Raw genomic sequence first — 20,204 nt, forward strand, 5'->3', positions numbered from 1 at the left:
GTATAATTACGTATATTTTATATTACTATAAATATTTAACAACAAACGATGATAAAAGAGAAAAAAACTATAACAATCTCAACAATAACAATGATTGGCAATAAAATATTATTATTATAAAACTAAAACTATACATACATATATATTGTATAAATTGTATATATATATGTATGTACATATTTTTAAAAATATTTGTTCGTCTATAATTAAAATAGTCATAATATAAATATCTATTATATTTTAATACATAAACGTACATCCACAATGTTCGTATACAATTTATACATACAATAATAATTTGGGTATGTTTATGAGAGGAGGGTATTGTGGTAAATAATTATGAAAAAAAAGAAACACAAGTGACACAAAAATTCTAACATAAATTAAAGATATATGGCAGTAGCGAATTTATTATTTATTGGAAATATATAAACGCTTATATCAACGTTCACTGTTGCCATGGCTATAACTATTGATAAAAATATAAAACAAAACAAAATACTACCACTATTGTAAAACTATTAAACACTACCCACAGACTTTCATACTAAACTAGATAAATAACCCGGAATGTTTTGCATATAAAAATTTGATGTTCATCTAACATGTTTTTGGTTGTTAAAATTTCATAGAAATATACTATATATTATACAGTATTAATGACTATTTATATCTATGTTAATTTTCCAACCAAATAAATGTGTTATGATGCCTCATTTGATTACACGAGTTTTTAAATTATCTTATGTAGTTTAAAAGTCTGTGATGTCTACCACTGCTATTAATGCTGCAATACCACCCAGAATACAGAGGAGCAATATGACGATCACTGAATAATGTAATTACCGCAAACAGGCCTCCAACATCTCGACAAACAATTTGTTCATTTTGACAACAGTTGTACCATTACTACCACTGCCATTACCTATAGATGATGATCGATCAGCAGCTGCAGATTGCCTGGCAAAACCTACTCCAGAACCTGTAGCAGCTGTGTTTTGTGGTTGTAATGGTTGAGTGGTAGTAGCTAATTGTTGTTGATTTTCCCGGTGAACCCGGGTCCAATACTGCCGGATTAGTTGATCAGCCTGCCGAAGTGCAGGCAAACACATAAGCAATTGAATAAGCTTAGACGAAGCAGAGTCTGTGGATTCTGTATGATGAGAATGGTGATGATGGTGTTGTTGGTTGTCAACTAATGGAGTGCCTCCACAGCAATCATCATCTTCCATCACAATGTTGTTAGTGGTACTGTTGAAAATTATGATATATTATAAATTTAAATAATAATTAATATTATAGTCTTATTAGTAAATAAAAAAAAATATTACATATTAATAGCTTTAAATATGTTACTAACCCGACAACAACAACTGTAGCCGAAGAAGCATCTGTAGTGGATATGCCTGAGGTATCCATGTGTTGTTGTGGTTGGCAATGATGTTGTTGTTGATTGTTGTCAACGACAACAACAATCTCGCCACCATTGTCAACCTGATTAGATGCAGAATTGTTATTGCTGTTATTTTTACAGCAACAGCTACAGCAATTGGTAGTCATCCCACTGTCATCTGTAGTGGTGGCTCCACTATTTCCACAACAATCCATGGTCATAGTTGGTGTAGAGCAACAATTGGTACTACCGTCACAACAACAACAATTTGATACCGCCGTCACCGCCACAGTCATCTCTAAATGGGTTTGAAGAGCACGGGCAATGGTAGCACGAAATTGCTTGACAGCTGATTGCTGCTGCTGAACCACTACATCGTTGCCTTTAGATGCCGTTTTATTGGTACTGTGGTTCTTTTCAGTGGCTGCTGCTGTTGTTGCTGCAGCTGATGATGATGATGCTAATGTTAGATCATCAGAATTAGCCAAGACTAACGCCTTAAGCAGGTAGTACTGATCTGAAGTCAAGCCTTCTCCACCATTTATTGCCCTAAATTGTCGAACTATATGAGCCGACTAAGCAGCACACAAACAAAAATCAGATAATTATTAATGTTATATTTGTATGCATTATTCAAATTTATACAGTATTTATTTGTATATTATAAAATAAGTTTTTTTACTATTATTTTACAATCCTAAATCAAGTAAATTAAAAATTGGTTATGTTGCATTCAAGCAATTAGGTCTATACGGATATTTTATAAAAATTATTACATATTACGCGGTGCTTAGTAAAGAACATCGGGAAATGAGTATAATTATTCTTTATACATATCGGCACAAAATATGTACAATAATAAAGTAACAATATCAAATGTTTTATAAATAACTGTTTTACTTTTTATATTGTCTGACTGGAGACATATATTTCAGTTTTATTAACAACTATTGCTGTAAGTGAAATAAAATGAAACTACGATTAGCAGTTTAAGCAGTAATGATGATTAATTAGTCAGCAAATTATGTAAATAAATATTAGATTGATAAAGGTAATACAGCTAACATAAGCTTATGTTACAAGGATGAAAGAATTATACACTATCATGTCATATTTAAATTGTACAATTAAATGCACAAATATATAAAAGATATTTCTCCTTAATAGACACTTTAGTAGATTTTACTAATAAACTATTTAATATTTATATAAAATGGGAGAAAATAATTTCTTTTAAATATAAATTATTAAAATATTTTAGCTTATCATTGGATTTTGTTAACACATTTATAAAAATCAGAATACCTTACAGATTATATATTTTATAATTTAAGAATAAATAAATGTATTATACATGCTTGTATTACTTTAAATATAAATCATGAATTATCAAATTGTATTAGTTATTTTAACAAGAAAAAATTATTGATATTTTATTTTCAAAAAAAAAAAAATTAGCGAATTACTTTTATTCATAGAATATCTTGGTAAATAAGCATCATATTGATTTTTAATATAATTTTTAAATAAACAATTAAATTATTGATTATCAGTAAATTCTATTAGACACATATATTTAGTAAATAATGATTTAAATTAAAATTAGATAAGAATGATTTAGTTATATTTTTACATTTTTACTTTAGTATTGTAGAAAATTATATGAACGATTTTTCAAGGAAAAGGAAACATTTAGGATTCATACATTTATATTAAAGTGAAATCAAAGTTTGTTCGGTCCATAATACTAACCAAATTGTAAATGTCTAGCACAGTTGGAGTTGTTATCACTCCTGTACCACTAGCTGTACCATTTGATGATGAAGAGGCGCCGTTAGTTGTAGAACAACACTCTTTAGCTAACTTCTCATCTAACCAATAGTCTGTAGCATACCGCAACTTAAGACTATTGCCACTACCTTCTTCACCAACAACGCCAATCTTATTAATGTCACTACTACCATCACCAGTTTGAGCATTAAACTGTTCTAAGGAACGGAATGCCGTGGTTAATGTCAATAGTTCTGCCCAAGTTGATTGCAATAGGCGCATTTGGTCATTAAGTGATAGGTCTGTGAACCCTACAGATAAAAATACATTTTTTCAATATTAAATCATGTATATATTGATATCAAGACTATGTATAAACACATTTAAATCGATTTGTCAAAGGGCTTTTTGCTAAAAAAAAAAAAAAAAAACACTTGCAATGGCTTACCTTAAATAAGAAACAAAGAAACTCTAAAAGTAATTATATACCTAAGACCATTTTTAATAAATTAATTTTAAATACCAATGGATAGATTAAAAATTAGAAAGTTTGTCAACAATTAATTTTGCATCAATTTGTAATTTATAATATATCTATAATTAAACATAACTATATATGTAATATTATACATGTATAAATTAATTTGTATACGCACCAGGTATCTGCTTGGCCCAACCTATGGTGCTTACCAGCTCTCTATCATATAGTTCAGCGAGCGTATGCACCACCATAGTGGCTGCCACTGATGGTGATGATGTTGCTGATGCTGCTGATGATGATGATGATGATGTAGAAGATGGAGATGTTGAAGATATACTGTCTTCAACTACACCACCACCCCTTGTCACCCCGGTTACTGTTCCTTGTTGCACACCAAGTGTTGAGGACTGTGTGAAAAACTCCATTGTGAGAGCGGCATTAGTTAATCCGTCCCCGTTACCTAATAGCGTTGGCATCTCAGGTTCACATTGTCTAAGGGCTTCCAACATTTTTTCTAAAAACAACCAAACATACAAAAGTTATTATTTACTTAATTTAATGATAAAAAACAAGATATATTCAAAACAATGAATACACTACATATTAAAATATTTTAATATTAAAGATAGCACAAAATCTACATAATTTGTTGTCTCAATCATATAAGTCTAAGTAAAACATATCAAATCTTCATCCGGGCAAATTAATTTTGTATTATTAGCTTTAATATTAATGTCAATTGATATTTTTCAGCTTAAAAGTAAGAGTATAATCTAGATCATCTTATAAGATATCTATAGGCTTGTATTGAGATTTTTATTTCAAAATAAGTTATAGTTAGATATGTAAAATATAAAAATTTTAAGATTTAAATATCAATAAAAGATTTTGAGATTTCCTAATTAATATTTTAACTTTTAAGTTGAATGATAGGTAAATTCAATCTAGGTTAGTTAAAGATAAGTTAGATTAGGATAATCATCTAGTTAGCTAATAACACAAAATTAGTTCTGTAGAAGCACAACACATATTGATATGTGTGTGCTTGTAAGATAGATGCATGAGGGTTTGACGTCTTATTAACATAATATCGCAATTTAATTCAACTGACATTTGATAAAATATTAAACATGAATAAATGTAACACTTAAAATTTCGAATCTAGTGATAATACAACTAATTTACTTAAACCTTTTAAAATTATTGAATAAAATAATTATTATATTAACTTTAAAACTCACCACACTCCTTGATTGCATCAACTGCAGTTACAGAATCATTACAACAACACTGCTGTTCATACTCTTGTTTGATACACACACCATCGTCATTATTGTTGTTCCACCCACTAGTTCCTCTTCCATTGCTGTTAAGTAATCTGTGGTGATGATTGCTGTGTACTGACATTGCAGCAGTTGTACCATTACTACCGTTTGAACACATTTGACGAGGCACTGAGTTCAATTGTTGATGGTGATATGAATGGTGATGAGTAATAATTTTATTGTTTCCAAAACCATTGTTAAAAGACTGCTGTTGATGGTGGTGATGATGTATAGACGATGCAGCATTGTTGTGCGTATGATGATGGTGGTGGTGGTGAATAGAATTATTGACAGTTGTCGCTGCAGTAGATTGCTGTTGCTGATGCACAGTTTGTGGTGTCGATTGGACGACAGAGATCGCCGCAGTAGGTATAGGAGTAGACGGCTGTCTTCGATACTTTTGACGACCACCGCGCACCCGATCCAGACGTACGCCTTCTTTGAGCATGCCGGTCCTCAGACATTTCTGCATCCGACATGCCTGACATGCTTTCCGCCGTCGTTTATTGATTTCACAATCTCCACTGGCAGGACATGTATACTCGATGTTACCTTCATATTAAAATTAAGGATAGTTATACCTAATACAATTTATCACAACAGGTATTTTAGTTAGTAACTACGAATTGAATTGTGTACTCTACAATCGCGCACAGCGAGGGATTTGTTGGTAGTGATAATGGTAATAATAACAGATAGTTGCTGAAATAGGTATGACGTGATGAGATTCCACGGCGTGAGGATAGGCAATTCGGGGATTAGTTAAGTGCGAGTATTAAGAATGCGGTGTAAGTAGGTAAGTCGTAAGGAAATAGATAGGTTAAAAAAAAAAAAAAAAAACAGAACATGGGCTTGTACAAACCCTGTATGGTGCGCTTGAAGAACGCCTTGCAAGCTTCACAGGATGCTACGCCATAATGGAAACCTGAAGCAACGTCGCCGCATACCAGACACAGGCGTCGTGGTGGAGGTGGTGACGAAGAAGTGGCATTAGTGGTGTTGTTATTATTGTTAGTGACGATTGTTACCGCCGCTGCCGTATTCATATTATGCTGTTGTTGCTGATGATGGTGCTGATGTTGATGATGATGGTGATGGTGATGCAAATTATCACCACCAACCGCGGTTGACATGGATACATCTTCTTCTTTGATCATTACAACGGTATTAGAAGGCGGAATTTGTTGTTGCTGTTGTTGTTGGTTATGATGATGCTGATGCTATAGAAAAAAACAAAACGATGAAACAGTATGTACTTAAACATTTTTTGTAATCCTTAGTATTCGTGTTATGTGATTAATATTAAGGTAATATTATTGATTAACTTATTATAATTGCTCACGGTAACAGTAAATATTGTTAAGTACCCACATTTTGAAAGTGATGAACGAGTAATAATTGTATCAATACGTATCGTAAATAACAACAACCGATTTATTGCAGTAAAAACTCGGCACAAATCAGTATTATTACATAACCAGTCCACAGACGACATAATAACAATAATAATATCGTAATAATATTATATGCATTTGCATCGCGATATCGGTGATCCACTATTATTACCACACAACACTATAGTGCAATAACGATATTATACAGCTATGAATTATTCAAATGCATCTGCAAGTATTATTTAAATGTCAAATTTAATGTGCATGCGAATATATACCGGCGAGAAATACATAGAGAATAATAGTATTGGTGACATATTTAATGACACAGCTCATGGTTTATGTAGATGTCATAACTAAAATGGGTATGTAAAACTAAATCATAGTTGAATCACTTATTTGAAGATGCATCTATTTTTTAAAAAACTTGAGTTCAGTGTCTTAAATGGTAATACGCTGAATATTTTATAAATAATTTTTAAAACCAAACCTTATAATATTCAATCATTTTACTTGTTGCTGTTGTATTCCTGCTGCTGCAGTGGTGCTTGAACAACAAAATTGAGGAACCGATGATGATGGTTGTCGATGTCGGCCACTTCCAACACTACCAGAATCAACAGATACTAGCATAAGCCGTTCTTGGCGATTGGTGGTAGTAGTTGATGCTGACGATGATGTGATGTTGTCAAACTGCTGATTATGTTGAATCTGGAGTTGTTGATGTTTAGCGGCTGCAGCTGTCAATCTAGGCCGACGGTGACGACGATATATCTGTAAACAAGAAATTCAATAAATAAAAATCAATATTTATAGTTCATAAATACACACAAATTATTAGTAAATAGTTAATAAAAGTATCTTTCAATACAGTGGGACTATTTAATAATTAATTATTAATAAGTGAGTTAAGGATATAAAGCATTATATTTTTTTTTAACAAAAATCTAACTAAATGCTTTTGAAATTTATATCATGTTAATATATTTTGAAGTATTAAAACTGAAGGTCCTTATTTTTCTAATTTCAGTGGTTTAAAAAAAAATCTTTTTATAAGTTTTATATATTTTTTACATTAAAATAATGCAGATGATAATTGAACAAAAATCAAATCTTTTTTCTATAATTTTCTCTTGTGCATATTTAATAAAGAATTAAAATTAAATTAAATTAGTCGATATATTCTATTTTTGTTTGTTTTTGTTACAATAAGCAATACTAAATATTTTTATTTTTTAAAAAATATAAAAGCTAAGACTAAGTTTTTTGTTTTTATAATGATGTAATTATTTTAGTGTAAAAAGTAACTTAAAAGGAATCAATATGTTTTCTTGAAAAAAGAAAGATTACTCAGTATTTAAACTATTGATTAATAAGTTTTAGAAAAATATACTCAGTACAAGCAGAAATATCTAATATATTATAATACAAGGTTAGGTTAGGTGGAAATACATACAAGTATTTAAAGAGAGACCATATTTCTTTATTGGAACTTGGGGAGAGAGGGTTATCATTTTTTTACTTATTTCAATGTTTTTTAAGTACTAAACTAATAAGTAATTATCAGAGTCCAACTGGATTATGGATAAAAGTTGGAGGATACTAAGAGATCTTTAGTACGCACAGACTGAATAGCATTCCCAAAAATCCAAATCATAGTTATTAAATTTTAAATAGATAAATATTTAATTTAAACAAATATTGTGTTTTTTGATTATTCAAATCCATTATTTAAACATTAATGCTTTAAATTATTTCATTTTAGATTATTTTTTAGAATGGTTTGATAATAGTGATGGTTACCACAGTCATTATTATTAATGATATTATATTCAAGGAAATATCACGTAAAAATAAACTTTTCTTAACTTGTATAATTTTTTTAAAATTGTTTTCATAGTTCCAGTAAGTTTTGGAAAACATAAGTGCAATTTTTCAAGTATATAGTAATTAAAAATGTATTAATGACAGGTATGTTAACTGATTTATTGTTTTTAAATATTCACTGAGATATTACAAATAACTTAAAATCAATTTTTGATAAGTACAGTAAAAAAACAAGTTTTGAGATAATACATATTAAACCACAAACTTGATGTGTTTATTTTTACTTTTTGCTAATATTAAATATATTGTATAATCATTAAAAATATAGTAATTATAATACATTGAAAAATAAAAAAGATACAATAAAATGAATAAAATAGTCTACTTTAGGTTGAATATTTTTTTAAACAATAGGATAAAGATTAATGGGATCTGCTCCCTAAAATCTATGTTTAGTTGCACTAGACTGTCTATATGGTGAGATCAGACTTATGATCTAATTTTAGATCAGTATAAATTTTATTTTATTAATCTTTCGAAGGAAACATTAATTTAAAAATATATATTATAGGCAAGTATCTATATTAAAAATTAATGAATTATGAGAAAATATTAACTACAAAAGCCTTTTTAAGCATTCATACCCTTTAGCTAGTTAAATATATTAGTTTTTTTTTTAACCTGGCTTTGAATTGCCATAGTGCTTTCATTTATACTATTTAGTAAATTAAAATGAAATATGAATTGATGATCAACACTAGCACATTGTGTGTTAATGTGATCTAACAATAAGTATATACCTAGTCTAATACCTAGGTACCTATGTGATTTACCAATAATCAAAAATGATTGTAGGTATTATTTAAAAATTTAAAGTAAATGAACACTTTCTTTGTATATTTACATTGAAAGAAAAAGGTAAACAAAAATTGGATCTGATTAAGTTTCCTTATCTTTTTTAATTACTAATTACAAAACATAATTAATAACAATTATTAGTAAAAAACTTTGGTCATAATTAATAAAATATTTAAATAAATTCTTTAATAAACTACATCAAAGAACATAAAATGATATAAGTGTATCTATATTATTTAATGATTAGTTATATTTATATGATATCTACTTATGTGTTAAGACAATATCTATTTTTCAAATATTAATTTATAGTGAAACTTTTTTTTTTTTGATCGTTTTTCTTATTATAATGTAAGATATATTAAGAACAGACAAGTTCTCTTGATTAATTGTCAACATAAAATTATAGATCACATTTTGTACCTACATGATAATCAATACTCACGTCTTCTATTTCATTTGTGTCATGTTGCTGTTTATGCTGCAAGTGGATCAATTGATGTTTGCTTTCATCATCATCATCCATAGTTTCTTTTTTAACATAAATCAGGGTTGTAGTTGTTGCTTCGTCATCTATAGCAAAGTCATCATCACATCCATCTACTCCCACAAATGTTGAAGACGCTGTCACATCAGACTCTTCAACGACCACAGTAGAACGACGACCGTTTGCACCACCACCACCGATGACATTGGTACGATGCATGGCACCTAGTTGGTGGTTATATTCCTAAGTGTCGGCCAGTAGGCCGACGGCTATGACGTCTCGGTCTTGCAGCCAACGGTAACAGGGGTGGCAGCTGAGGAGTCGTCTGTTCGGTACTGTTCACGTCAATTATATTCATCACGTGCACACAGCAGCAGTCGTTCTAAATACTCGTGTTGCAAGGGTTGGCCGCGGTTAGCGCAACAAAAAAATAAACCCTGAACGGAAAAAAAATCGTCTAATCTCTTTCGGTTACCTAACTGCCATTAAAACTCCACGGCCGTCCGGTCGGTTCACTCGTTCGCACAAGTCAAATGCACGTCCGCCGTACCTAGATAGCGGAGAACAACGCAACCGTCGGCCGTTCGCGACGACTCTACGATATTTTTTTCAATACCTATATTATTTTGTTTTTTTTTTACGGAGAAATACAGACACGATTGATGATACCGTCGGTGTGCGAATGTACGTGTGTGCGTGTGTGCGTGTGATAATACGTCGTCGGCACTGCGCAAGCGCAAACACGTCTGCCTGCCGATGCCCGGCCGCCCCTTGGACTATGATATTATCTATAGATACGGTGACGGCGCCGAGGCGGTGGTAAATACTGAATAGTGTATTTAGCGTTGGCAATGTGTCTACTGACGGACGGACGCTATTTCATATGATAAAAAAAAAAAAAAAATAAATAAATACAATTTAATCTAATTTTTTTTTTCTCACACGTACAATAATAGGAGGTGTCAGGGGCGAGCGCGAGCGCGTTCGCTTGAACAAATAAAATTACCTACCGGCTACCACGGTGTTGTAACTCGTAAGTTGTCGGGTTTGTATTGTAAAGGAAAAAAATAGACTTATTGCGTACACGCAATATGGCCAAAACACATCGCACGTTTGTGTAAATGCGTTTTAAAAGCTCTGACGCGCGTTGCGAAACGTCGATGGCGATGGCGACGAGAGTCGCGTATTCAATATTTTTACCAATGTTTATTACACTGAAAATCTGAAAATATAATTGTTGACATGATAATAATAATATTCAAGTAGCCCGGCCAAGGCCACCGCTGTAGTTCTAAACGACATAATATGATATTTTTGTTATGAGATACCTACATCATATTATTATAATTATTGTTACAGCAGCTACCGACCGAACGGGTTGGTCTCTCAGCGGGAGGCGGAAAGGGGTGACTGACTTTGCACATATTATTATCACGGCATAAACATGTCTGGTGCAGTAGCTTTCGTAAACAATCCATAAACTCGTGTTTAGAATTCATATATCATCGTATAATAAACTCGCAGATTCGGATTTATTACTATACGAGTAGGTATATTATTGATATAACAGCATAATAGGTAGGTACTCATAATTCATATTATAATACGTCTGGATTTTTTTATCTTTCTAACTGTAAAATTTATAAATTTCACATTAATTTTTACACTAAAATATAGTTTAGGTATATTATGACATATCTACTAATCTTTTAGATCACTTCATGTATTGTAGTATTAACTAATATTGTATATAACTTTACAACTTTATTGTTCATGTCGTAAAAAAATTGTATTACCTACATAATTAACAATGTAAGAGATGATATTATATAAAATGCAAATTATAATTTATATTGTATTATATATTCTATTGACATATTATCTGTATAATACCACCATTTTGGTAGTATAGAAACAATTTTAGTTTATACATTACTAGTTGACATATTGAGGACATCGAGTACAGTAAACTGGAAAATTGAATTTACCTAATGATATTAATCCGTTAAATGTTCATTGAGAACATATTATGGAAACGTAATTAATTAATTGTACTAATATTATGTTATCACCAACACCAACTATACTTATAATTAATATATTATTAGTAGAGCTAGGATTTAAATGACCTATAAACTACACAAAAATGCAAAAATGACCTAATAACTCTAAAAAAATGTACTCAGACGAAGAAAAAAAATTAATTTTAAAATAATTATCAATATTAATTATTATTTATTTAATTTTTTTATAATACAAAAATAGGTAAAAATGTGTTTTAAGAAGTAAATTAATCAAATATATTCAAATTTGAGTTGATAATTAATTATCTATACAACGCATATTAAAAAATGAGTTTAAATTCACAAATTTAGCGTAATTTTTGTAAAAATACCATAAAAATGCAAAAAATACAAAACAATGCAAAATAAAAATTATACGTTCTAAATTATTATACAACGAAACAAATTTAATTTTTGATTAGAACTGTATAGTACTCAAAGAAAAAAAAACATAAGTTATCAAAATCCTAGCTTTAATTATTAGTTATTACTTATTACCTAACAACTATAAAATTTATTAATTTGTTGTTGTCATCTGTACACATATTGGTACTTACGAGTACACCTACCTGTAATAATAAAAGTTAATGAATTTATAAACTAATATTGTAATGTAATATAAAAATATTATTAAATATGAAATATAAACTACCTAACTAATATTAGTAATATTATACAGCATGGGATATTTGGATCCACTGTCAATACAAATAATAAATATTATAGTAAGTAACTTACTTATCTAAAAATAAGGAATTGGAAATGTACATATTTATAAGACATTATAATAAGTAATAATAAATATACCTACCTATTTGGAAAGTATTAATATAAAATTATAACAATTAACAAATATTGTAATCATTAAATTATTTAAAACTAATCCAAAATATTAAGATAACAAACAACAAATAATACAGGTATAACTATAACTATTATAAATTAATGCTTAATACCTATACTTATTGTCTGCTTGATTATAATAATTACATTGGTACCATAATACTACATGTCTACACGAACGTTTTAATTTTTGAAGATAAATGAACGTCAATAATTATCGACTACACATAATAAATTAGATAACAAAGACACCTATTCAAACACTCTAATGCTGTATACTTATAATATTCAGAAACAAGTGTATAGAAAAATGTAAAAAATATTTCCAATTTAAAATAATAAAGAATAATATTAAAATTAGCTTATTTTATCGATCATAATCTCTATTCTCCCAAATAGATCTAAAATATAAATATGTTTCGCTTCTTTGCTCTTCAAGGTTAGTAAATTTCAGTTAAAAATGTAATTAATTTAATATTCAGTATTGACAATTTACATATTGATATTATACGAATAAAAATTCAAAATAATTAAACTAAATAGCTTAGATACCTAAATTCTCCTGTAATAATAAGCAGCTAATAGAGAATAATAATTATAATAAATAATAATATTATTTTTTTATTTAGGTACCTTCTTCATAATTTAGTTATATTTCGGTGTGTTGGCTATTAGCATTAAAAATGTTAATGAACCAATTAGATATATAATTTAAAGTTAGGTTGTAGCTTGTAGTGGATAAAATGATCCTTTATGTATAAACATTCATAAATATATGAATATATATTGTAATAAATATATTACAAGGTATAAACAACAAGAATCAATCCGTTATACTATAATTCATATACTTACCATCAAGTATATTTAAATTTTAAGAAAATATCAAGAATGAAAATTTAAATAAAGTAATTTATATTTCATATTATACGTCACTTTTATAAGTACATAGATAATTATACTTTTAGAAAGGAGTAAAGGTTTGATAATAAATCGAGCTAAAAACTAAAAAAATCTTGAGAAAATTTTGCATGTCTATAAATATCTCAAAAGAGTTGAAATATTTTTAAAATGTTATTATGTATGATGTATATAAAAAGCAGTAATTTTGTAAAAATTTTAAGTATTTACGATGATTTGTTTTTGAGTTACATAGAAAAATCAAAATCTTTTATAAAAAATTGTTTTCTATACATTTTTATTTGTTTTACCAAATAATTTTGAAAAATACTTAGATCATGTATATAAACAAACAATTCTAATTTTATACACAGACACAAATGAAATACACAAATCAATATGTTTATTGCTCAAAATTATAAAGTAGGAAACCGCTTATTTGTACAATTTATACTCGATAGGTGTTAAGTATAAATTAGTAAAGATATTTTAAAAATTGCATAAAGTAGGTACATAAAATGACAACTTAAATAAAAGTGGAATGTTTCAAGTTTATATGATTAATAATTTTTTGAATTACAACAAAAAAACCAAAACTATTTTATGAAAAATTTTTATTTTACACATGAATATCTATTATAGGTAATCAAAATGTATAAAATATTTCAGAGGCTCATAAAAATAATTTGTGAAATAAGCTAGAATGTATTTTATAATTTTTGCAAGCAACATTTATATTGAATTTTATAATAATTATTCAAATACTTTAACAAAGTTTAAACATTTTTATTGAAATTAAAAAAAAAAAAAAACGAAAATTGACTATTTATAGCTTAAAATAGTTTTTAATTTAGTCCTTGAATAAATAATGACAATTTAAATAATTGTAAAAATATAAAGTGTTTACAGTAATTCGTTTTTGAATTAATTTCATCTATGTATAACAATCATTTATATTTTATTAAAAATTAGTTTTTTTGTAAAAAATCCCGTTTTTCCTGTTTTATTGTTATCCCTATTATTAAGAAGATTACTCGGAATTGTTTAATTCTCTCATAGTACCAACTAGATTAATTTTTCTACCAGAAAATATATTAATAATGAAATTATTAATATTTTCATTATTAATTAATTAATTTTAAGCGTTTTTAATGCTCTTAAAGGTGACGTCAGACGTCAGACGCACACACAAAAAACACATATTATTGTAAAACTAATATATAATTACACTCAGAAATCATTTTTTTGTTATCGAGTGTTATATTTCCGGAGACTTTGGTACCTAACTAACATTTATTCTTTATCTAAAATTACATTGAACGTAATAAAAATGTACCTATATATTATGGACAAGTATAGCTATATTAGTAATCTTACTTAAATATTTTAAATAAAAAATAAACAATAACATTATTTGCACAAACATTATACCGATGTCTTGACATAATGATATATTGTGATAATTATCTATAGGCAATTATAGCCATTTATTTTCTAAATATTAAAAGTTAAAAATTATACAGATATTTGAATACCTATAATAATGGAATAAAGTACTTGTATTAATTCAATTTTTAAAATACTTACACAAATATAATATAGATTAGTTACATGTATATAATTTGTAAAAATAAATTATACTTTAGGTACATACCTAAATCAATTAGGATTTTTGAAATTTGATTTCGCTGAAAAAAATCAACTTTTGAAAACCATCATTGAAATAATATTGATAGCTGACCTGTAAACTGATCAAATATTACGCATAGCTAATTTTAGGCAGACAGTTAATTATAAAATAAAATATGTTAATAATTTTGATAACAAAGTTTGCAAAAGTAATAAAAATATTGTTTGTCATTTGAATTCCAATTCTCTTTCTATATTACTTAAATAATTTAATTTAAATAAGCTATTTATTAACAGCGCTACAATATTTTAATTGAACAATATAAGCTTATAAATTAAACTAACGTTTTTTTTTGTAGAAATATTATGAAACAAGAAAAAACTTTTAAATGATTAAGTTTTAAATAGTTAAATACCTAGATAAATAAAAATCATTATTAATATTTTAAAATTGTAATATTAATATTGTTTTATCTATTGGTTTTGATTATTTATTTTTCCAGAAAAAACTTACTATAAATTGAATAAAATAAAAAAAAATACTACAAAAAAGAAAACAATAAATTTTTGCTAACCCTGTATTTTTCACTTTTATGTATAGTTTAAATAAATTCTGTTTTTTTTTTTCATTGAAAATTCAAAAGTTAGTTAAAATTTAAAATAGTTTATGAATTATTAGCTATAATTTATAAATTATGAATAACCAACAATTTTATTAATAATGTATTCAACATTTTGCTCTTGGGAGTGAGCTGAAAATGTGTTATATAAAAATGCTTGACTAAGGTAACTTTTAAAATCTTAACTTAAGTATGCTAATTACCTTGGTATATACGATTTTAGACTTTTACAGAAACTTTCAATTTTCATAAATATTTTAATACATGCTTATATGTTTTAAATGATATGTTCACAAAATCATATTTTTACTATTTCACAGAGGCAAAGGACTGCACCACCCTCAGCAACAATTGCTATGCCATTGCCAATAATATTATCTATTTATATTCGTAATAATGTAATTTTTTCGCTACGTATACATATTATGTAATTCTAACACAAAAATAAAAACGTTCACGTTTTTATTGAGAACCAGAGAACATATAACTTTAACATGTGATTATATCTGTAAATTCGGTTTGAACTAATTATTTTAGTTTTTATAGGTATTACGTTATTTAATTAAAAAAAAAAAAAAATAAATACGCACACAGCCAAAAAAATTATAAGTTATTATACTTGTTTTGTATTTAAAATCATCCATTCTTAATGTATATTACTCAGTTTAAAATATACATGGCACTGTCTTTAAGACTTTGAGTCCTGGTCCCTAGGATTAATAAAAAAATGTTAGGCCGAAAATGTTTTATTAAAACAAAAAAATACAAAAATAATTAAATACTATAATATACAGACTAAAAATAAAAAATGTATTTAGGTAATTACTTTAAATTTTTTTTACCTAATTAAAATATAAAGATAATTTAATCATTTATAGAGCATTTTTCGGCATTAAAATTAAAAACAAAAAACGTAATCATATAATAATTGTATTTAGAATTATAACTCATAATCGTCGTATATGTCATTCTGTATCGAGATGGTTATACAATATAAAAATGTTGTTCATCTATCTCTCAGCATTGTAGAAATGATGTCACTCTGTTTGTTAAATTAACCTATTAGCAAATTTCTGAGAGTACCAAAAACTATCAAAAATAACAATTGTTTTAGTCGTTATATTATTTGTTATTATTACAAACTCGCATCTCTTTATATATCTATAATCTATATATTTTAACATAATAAGTATACCTAATTTATATTATTTTATATACGGCGTATACCCACTTATAAATTATTAAAATCATTTTAAAATCATGTATAGATTATTTTAAGATATATAAAATAAAAATAATATTTTAGCAGAAAAAAGAGTTATTTTGTTCAGAATAAGCACCTATGATTGGAGCATATTACTCAATTACTGATGGAACCATTTTAAGTACACCTATAGTTTTCATATTCTAGGGAAATTGAGAAAACTTTAATAAAGAAAAAAGTCACATAAATGTTTTGTTGAATTTTCATTATTATCGTTACCCTAGGAACCTAACAACATAGGTACCTAATCATAAGTATGAGTAGTATGACATACATCTATTATAGATAGGTAGTCAGTTCCTCATATTTATTTTATCTATTCGTTATAGTTACCATGGATGCCGTCACATGCAGTTAGTTTCATTTTATAATAAATTGCGTACCCACATTTTAGGTATAGTTATAATATAACGACTAAATCACTAGTAAGTCTAGGCGACCCATTTTTTTATTACCTACGGTGTCCCAAAAATCTTTATTTCAACATGTTCCATAAATTCATATTGCACCATTTTGATAATAATATACCTTTTTGCAGTATCTTTTGGTTTCATCATATACATTTAATAAACAGATATATTTTTTAAATATTTAAAGAATAAAAAAAGCTTAATTTATTTTATTAATTTTTTTATCCTTACCAAATATCAGTTAGCTAAATACGATTTGTTTGATTAAATTATTATTTATAGTACTTACTATTGTATTTATTTATTTTTTATATATATTAATAGCATAGCAAATCAGAGAATTAAAATTGAATAGGTACATCGATTCCGTCAGTACAAGTACTTACATAACTACATTGCATATCCTAATTGTAAAAAAAACTCATCTAATATTTTTTATACATTAAAGAAGCTATTAAAGTGCTTTCTTAAATTTAAATTTATTAAAAAAAGATAACATTACTTGAATTTCTGTTAAATTATATTCCTTGGAAATTTTCACTCTATATTTTTTGTAGAATAAAACTAAAGTGTTTAAACCAAATTTTTTTTACCGATTAAATATATTAAATATATTTATGTAATATAGATTTATGTTATATGTATGTAGATATATATTTTTATTTTGTGTAGGACGTAGGTATATAATATACTTATACATTTGGCAAGTATAATAGTTAATCACTCTTTTTGCTAATGAAATAATTTATAAAATATCAAAAATATCCTTTGTTGAGTTTGTACCAATTGTACCTAATACCTGGTTGCTGTGAAATCTATACAATAGTGGCCAACTAATGCGAATACACGTACACACGACACGAAACTAGTACTTGGTAGTTGGTTGGCTAGCACAATAACGAATACTCAAAATTATATATTAGTATAATTATTAACTATGTATTAGATAAATTACAGTAGAAAATATAAATAAATTTAAGTATTAAATAATGTATTGACAAATGACAATATCAAAAAACTATTTAATGTGACAATATTCAATTTTATTATTTATAAATTTACTATATACCTAATAAAGTAGATTTATTTTTGGCCAGATTTTCAAAATTTATATTGGATGTTTAACATCGAATAAATAGTTATATTGATTAATAGTAAAATTATAAAGTTTTATGTTTTACTTTTACCATAATTTGTTGCAGTAAAAACCTTAAATTAGTCAAATGTTATTACTTCATCTATTGATTAAAAATTGCATCTCGTCAAACCGACTTTAAAGTGGTTATTGATTTATTGTCTAATAAGTACAATAGACGATGCGCCGGTACACAAGTTACTATGTGTAAGTACACTGATATAATATACATGAAATATAAACTTATTGGTACATTCTGTATTCTACCTATAAGCAGGGACTAAAATTGTGTGTAGTACAAATTGCCAAGTGTGTAATACGAAATTAAAAAGTGTGCACCTAATGACCTGTAATAACTAATAACCTTTTTTATAGTTTGTTCTCCATTAATTTAAAAATTATTGCTGGGAAATAGATAAGAATTTAATGTATATTGTATACCATCCAATATCTATGTTATCAATATTTTGACTATTTGTTTACTTTCTTATATTATCCATAAATATTGCTATTTTTAGAATGTTTATTGTATTATTAAAACATTGATTAATCTTACAGTATAGTATTATGTTTAGTGTATGATAAAATAATATATGATTAAACTAATAATTATTAGTTAACGACGATCTATGAACCCAAGACTTAAGATTTTATTTAATCAATTTACGTTTATACTTTATTCATTATTGGTTTTGAAAAATTAAGTATATTACAATATTAAAATATTAATAATGTATAAGTGACTAATAAAAAAATTAAAAATTGAATCAACTACATCTACTGTTACAACTTATTACAATCGTACTAATAATAACATTCCTGTAGGGCACACTAACGTTGAAAGTAATATTAAAAATAAAATGAATGCTTATTTTGAAAAAGTTAGAGAAAAGAAAGAGCCCCTCACGGTAACTCCAAGTTGAATATAAAGTGTGTAATACTAAAAAATATATATTTTAGTCTCTGCTTTATAAGTTCTTCTCTATAAACTATAGTCTGTGAACATTTGATGGTTTTATAACAATTCGAAGACAATTTGGTTTTAGTTTATACAAAACTATAATTTTTGTGAAAAATTACTAAGAATATACAACAGCGTATTTTGTTGACTATTATATGCCTTGGTTAATGGTTTGTTTAGGTAAGTGTTCGTCATCTGATTTTATGCAAATAAATTAATTAATACGGAATTACATTCCCGATTATGTCATTACTCATTGTAAACCAACGAAATGAATTAGTTTGTAAGGCATTTATATTAACATAAAAGTTTATAAGATAGTCTATACAGTATCCCTGAAGTATTTTTTTAATATTTTTTAGTTTATAGAAACTTTTATACACATAGATTTTTATTTAGATGATTTACTCATAGATTTTTTTCAGTCGTAATCAAATTTTACTACATTACACAATACCACAATACACCATATTTGCTTTATTTATTAGAAAATACTTAGAAATAAAATTTTTTTATTGGTAATTAAAAAAAGGTTTTCCAGATTATTTTTTAATTAGTTTTAATAATAATATCGTTAATCATTGTTGTTTTTTTTTTTTTTGTTTATCAGAAAATTCTAAATAATTGGGTCAATAATACCTATTTCCACTTATTTAGTCTTTCTTTAATTATTTATTATTACAACAATTTTAATTCTTTCAAAATTATTTTAATTTTCAATGGATAGACAATAATAATGTATTAATTAAATTCCTATTAATCTGAGTATTAATATTTTATCTATAGTACTAAAATGAGAGAACTTTTTTATGCTACCTTTCACAGTTACCTAGTAGGTATACAA

The 20,204-nt window shown here is 26.8% G+C and overlaps 1 protein-coding gene across 2 annotated transcripts; it reads right to left on the reverse strand.

Moving 5' to 3' along the window:
- Positions 1 to 239: 239 nt before the first annotated feature.
- LOC112603204 lies at positions 240 to 10,236 on the reverse strand. Of its 2 annotated transcripts, XM_025351683.1 has the most exons (8): positions 9,494 to 10,236; positions 6,877 to 7,137; positions 5,832 to 6,189; positions 4,886 to 5,521; positions 3,820 to 4,158; positions 3,146 to 3,474; positions 1,361 to 1,968; positions 240 to 1,251 (listed from the first exon to the last, which is right to left on the reverse strand). In XM_025351683.1, exons 1-8 carry the CDS (start codon positions 9,752 to 9,754, stop codon positions 843 to 845), a joined length of 3,201 nt encoding a protein of 1,066 aa, XP_025207468.1. In that variant the 5' UTR covers positions 9,755 to 10,236; the 3' UTR covers positions 240 to 842. The 2 variants fall into 2 exon arrangements, with proteins under 2 accessions (XP_025207468.1, XP_025207469.1); XM_025351684.1 differs by lacking the exon at positions 9,494 to 10,236 and having other exon boundaries at positions 241 to 1,251; positions 6,854 to 6,924.
- Between the last annotated feature and the right edge of the window lie 9,968 nt (positions 10,237 to 20,204).

This window comes from Melanaphis sacchari, unplaced genomic scaffold (assembly GCF_002803265.2).
Source record: "Melanaphis sacchari strain LSU unplaced genomic scaffold, SCAv2.0 Contig9_pilon_pilon, whole genome shotgun sequence".
In the NCBI taxonomy this organism is placed as follows: domain Eukaryota; kingdom Metazoa; phylum Arthropoda; class Insecta; order Hemiptera; family Aphididae; genus Melanaphis; species Melanaphis sacchari.

Coding starts and splice junctions, on each gene's coding strand:
- LOC112603204 (XM_025351683.1), bottom strand. CDS start 9,754: ATGCATCGTACCAATGTCATCGGTGGTGGTGGTGCAAACGGTCGTCGT. Junction 6,190..6,876: donor CAGGAATACAACAGCAACAA/GTAAAATGATTG, acceptor TTTTTTCTATAG/CATCAGCATCATCATAACCA. Junction 1,969..3,145: donor TGCTAGACATTTACAATTTG/GTTAGTATTATG, acceptor TGTGCTGCTTAG/TCGGCTCATATAGTTCGACA.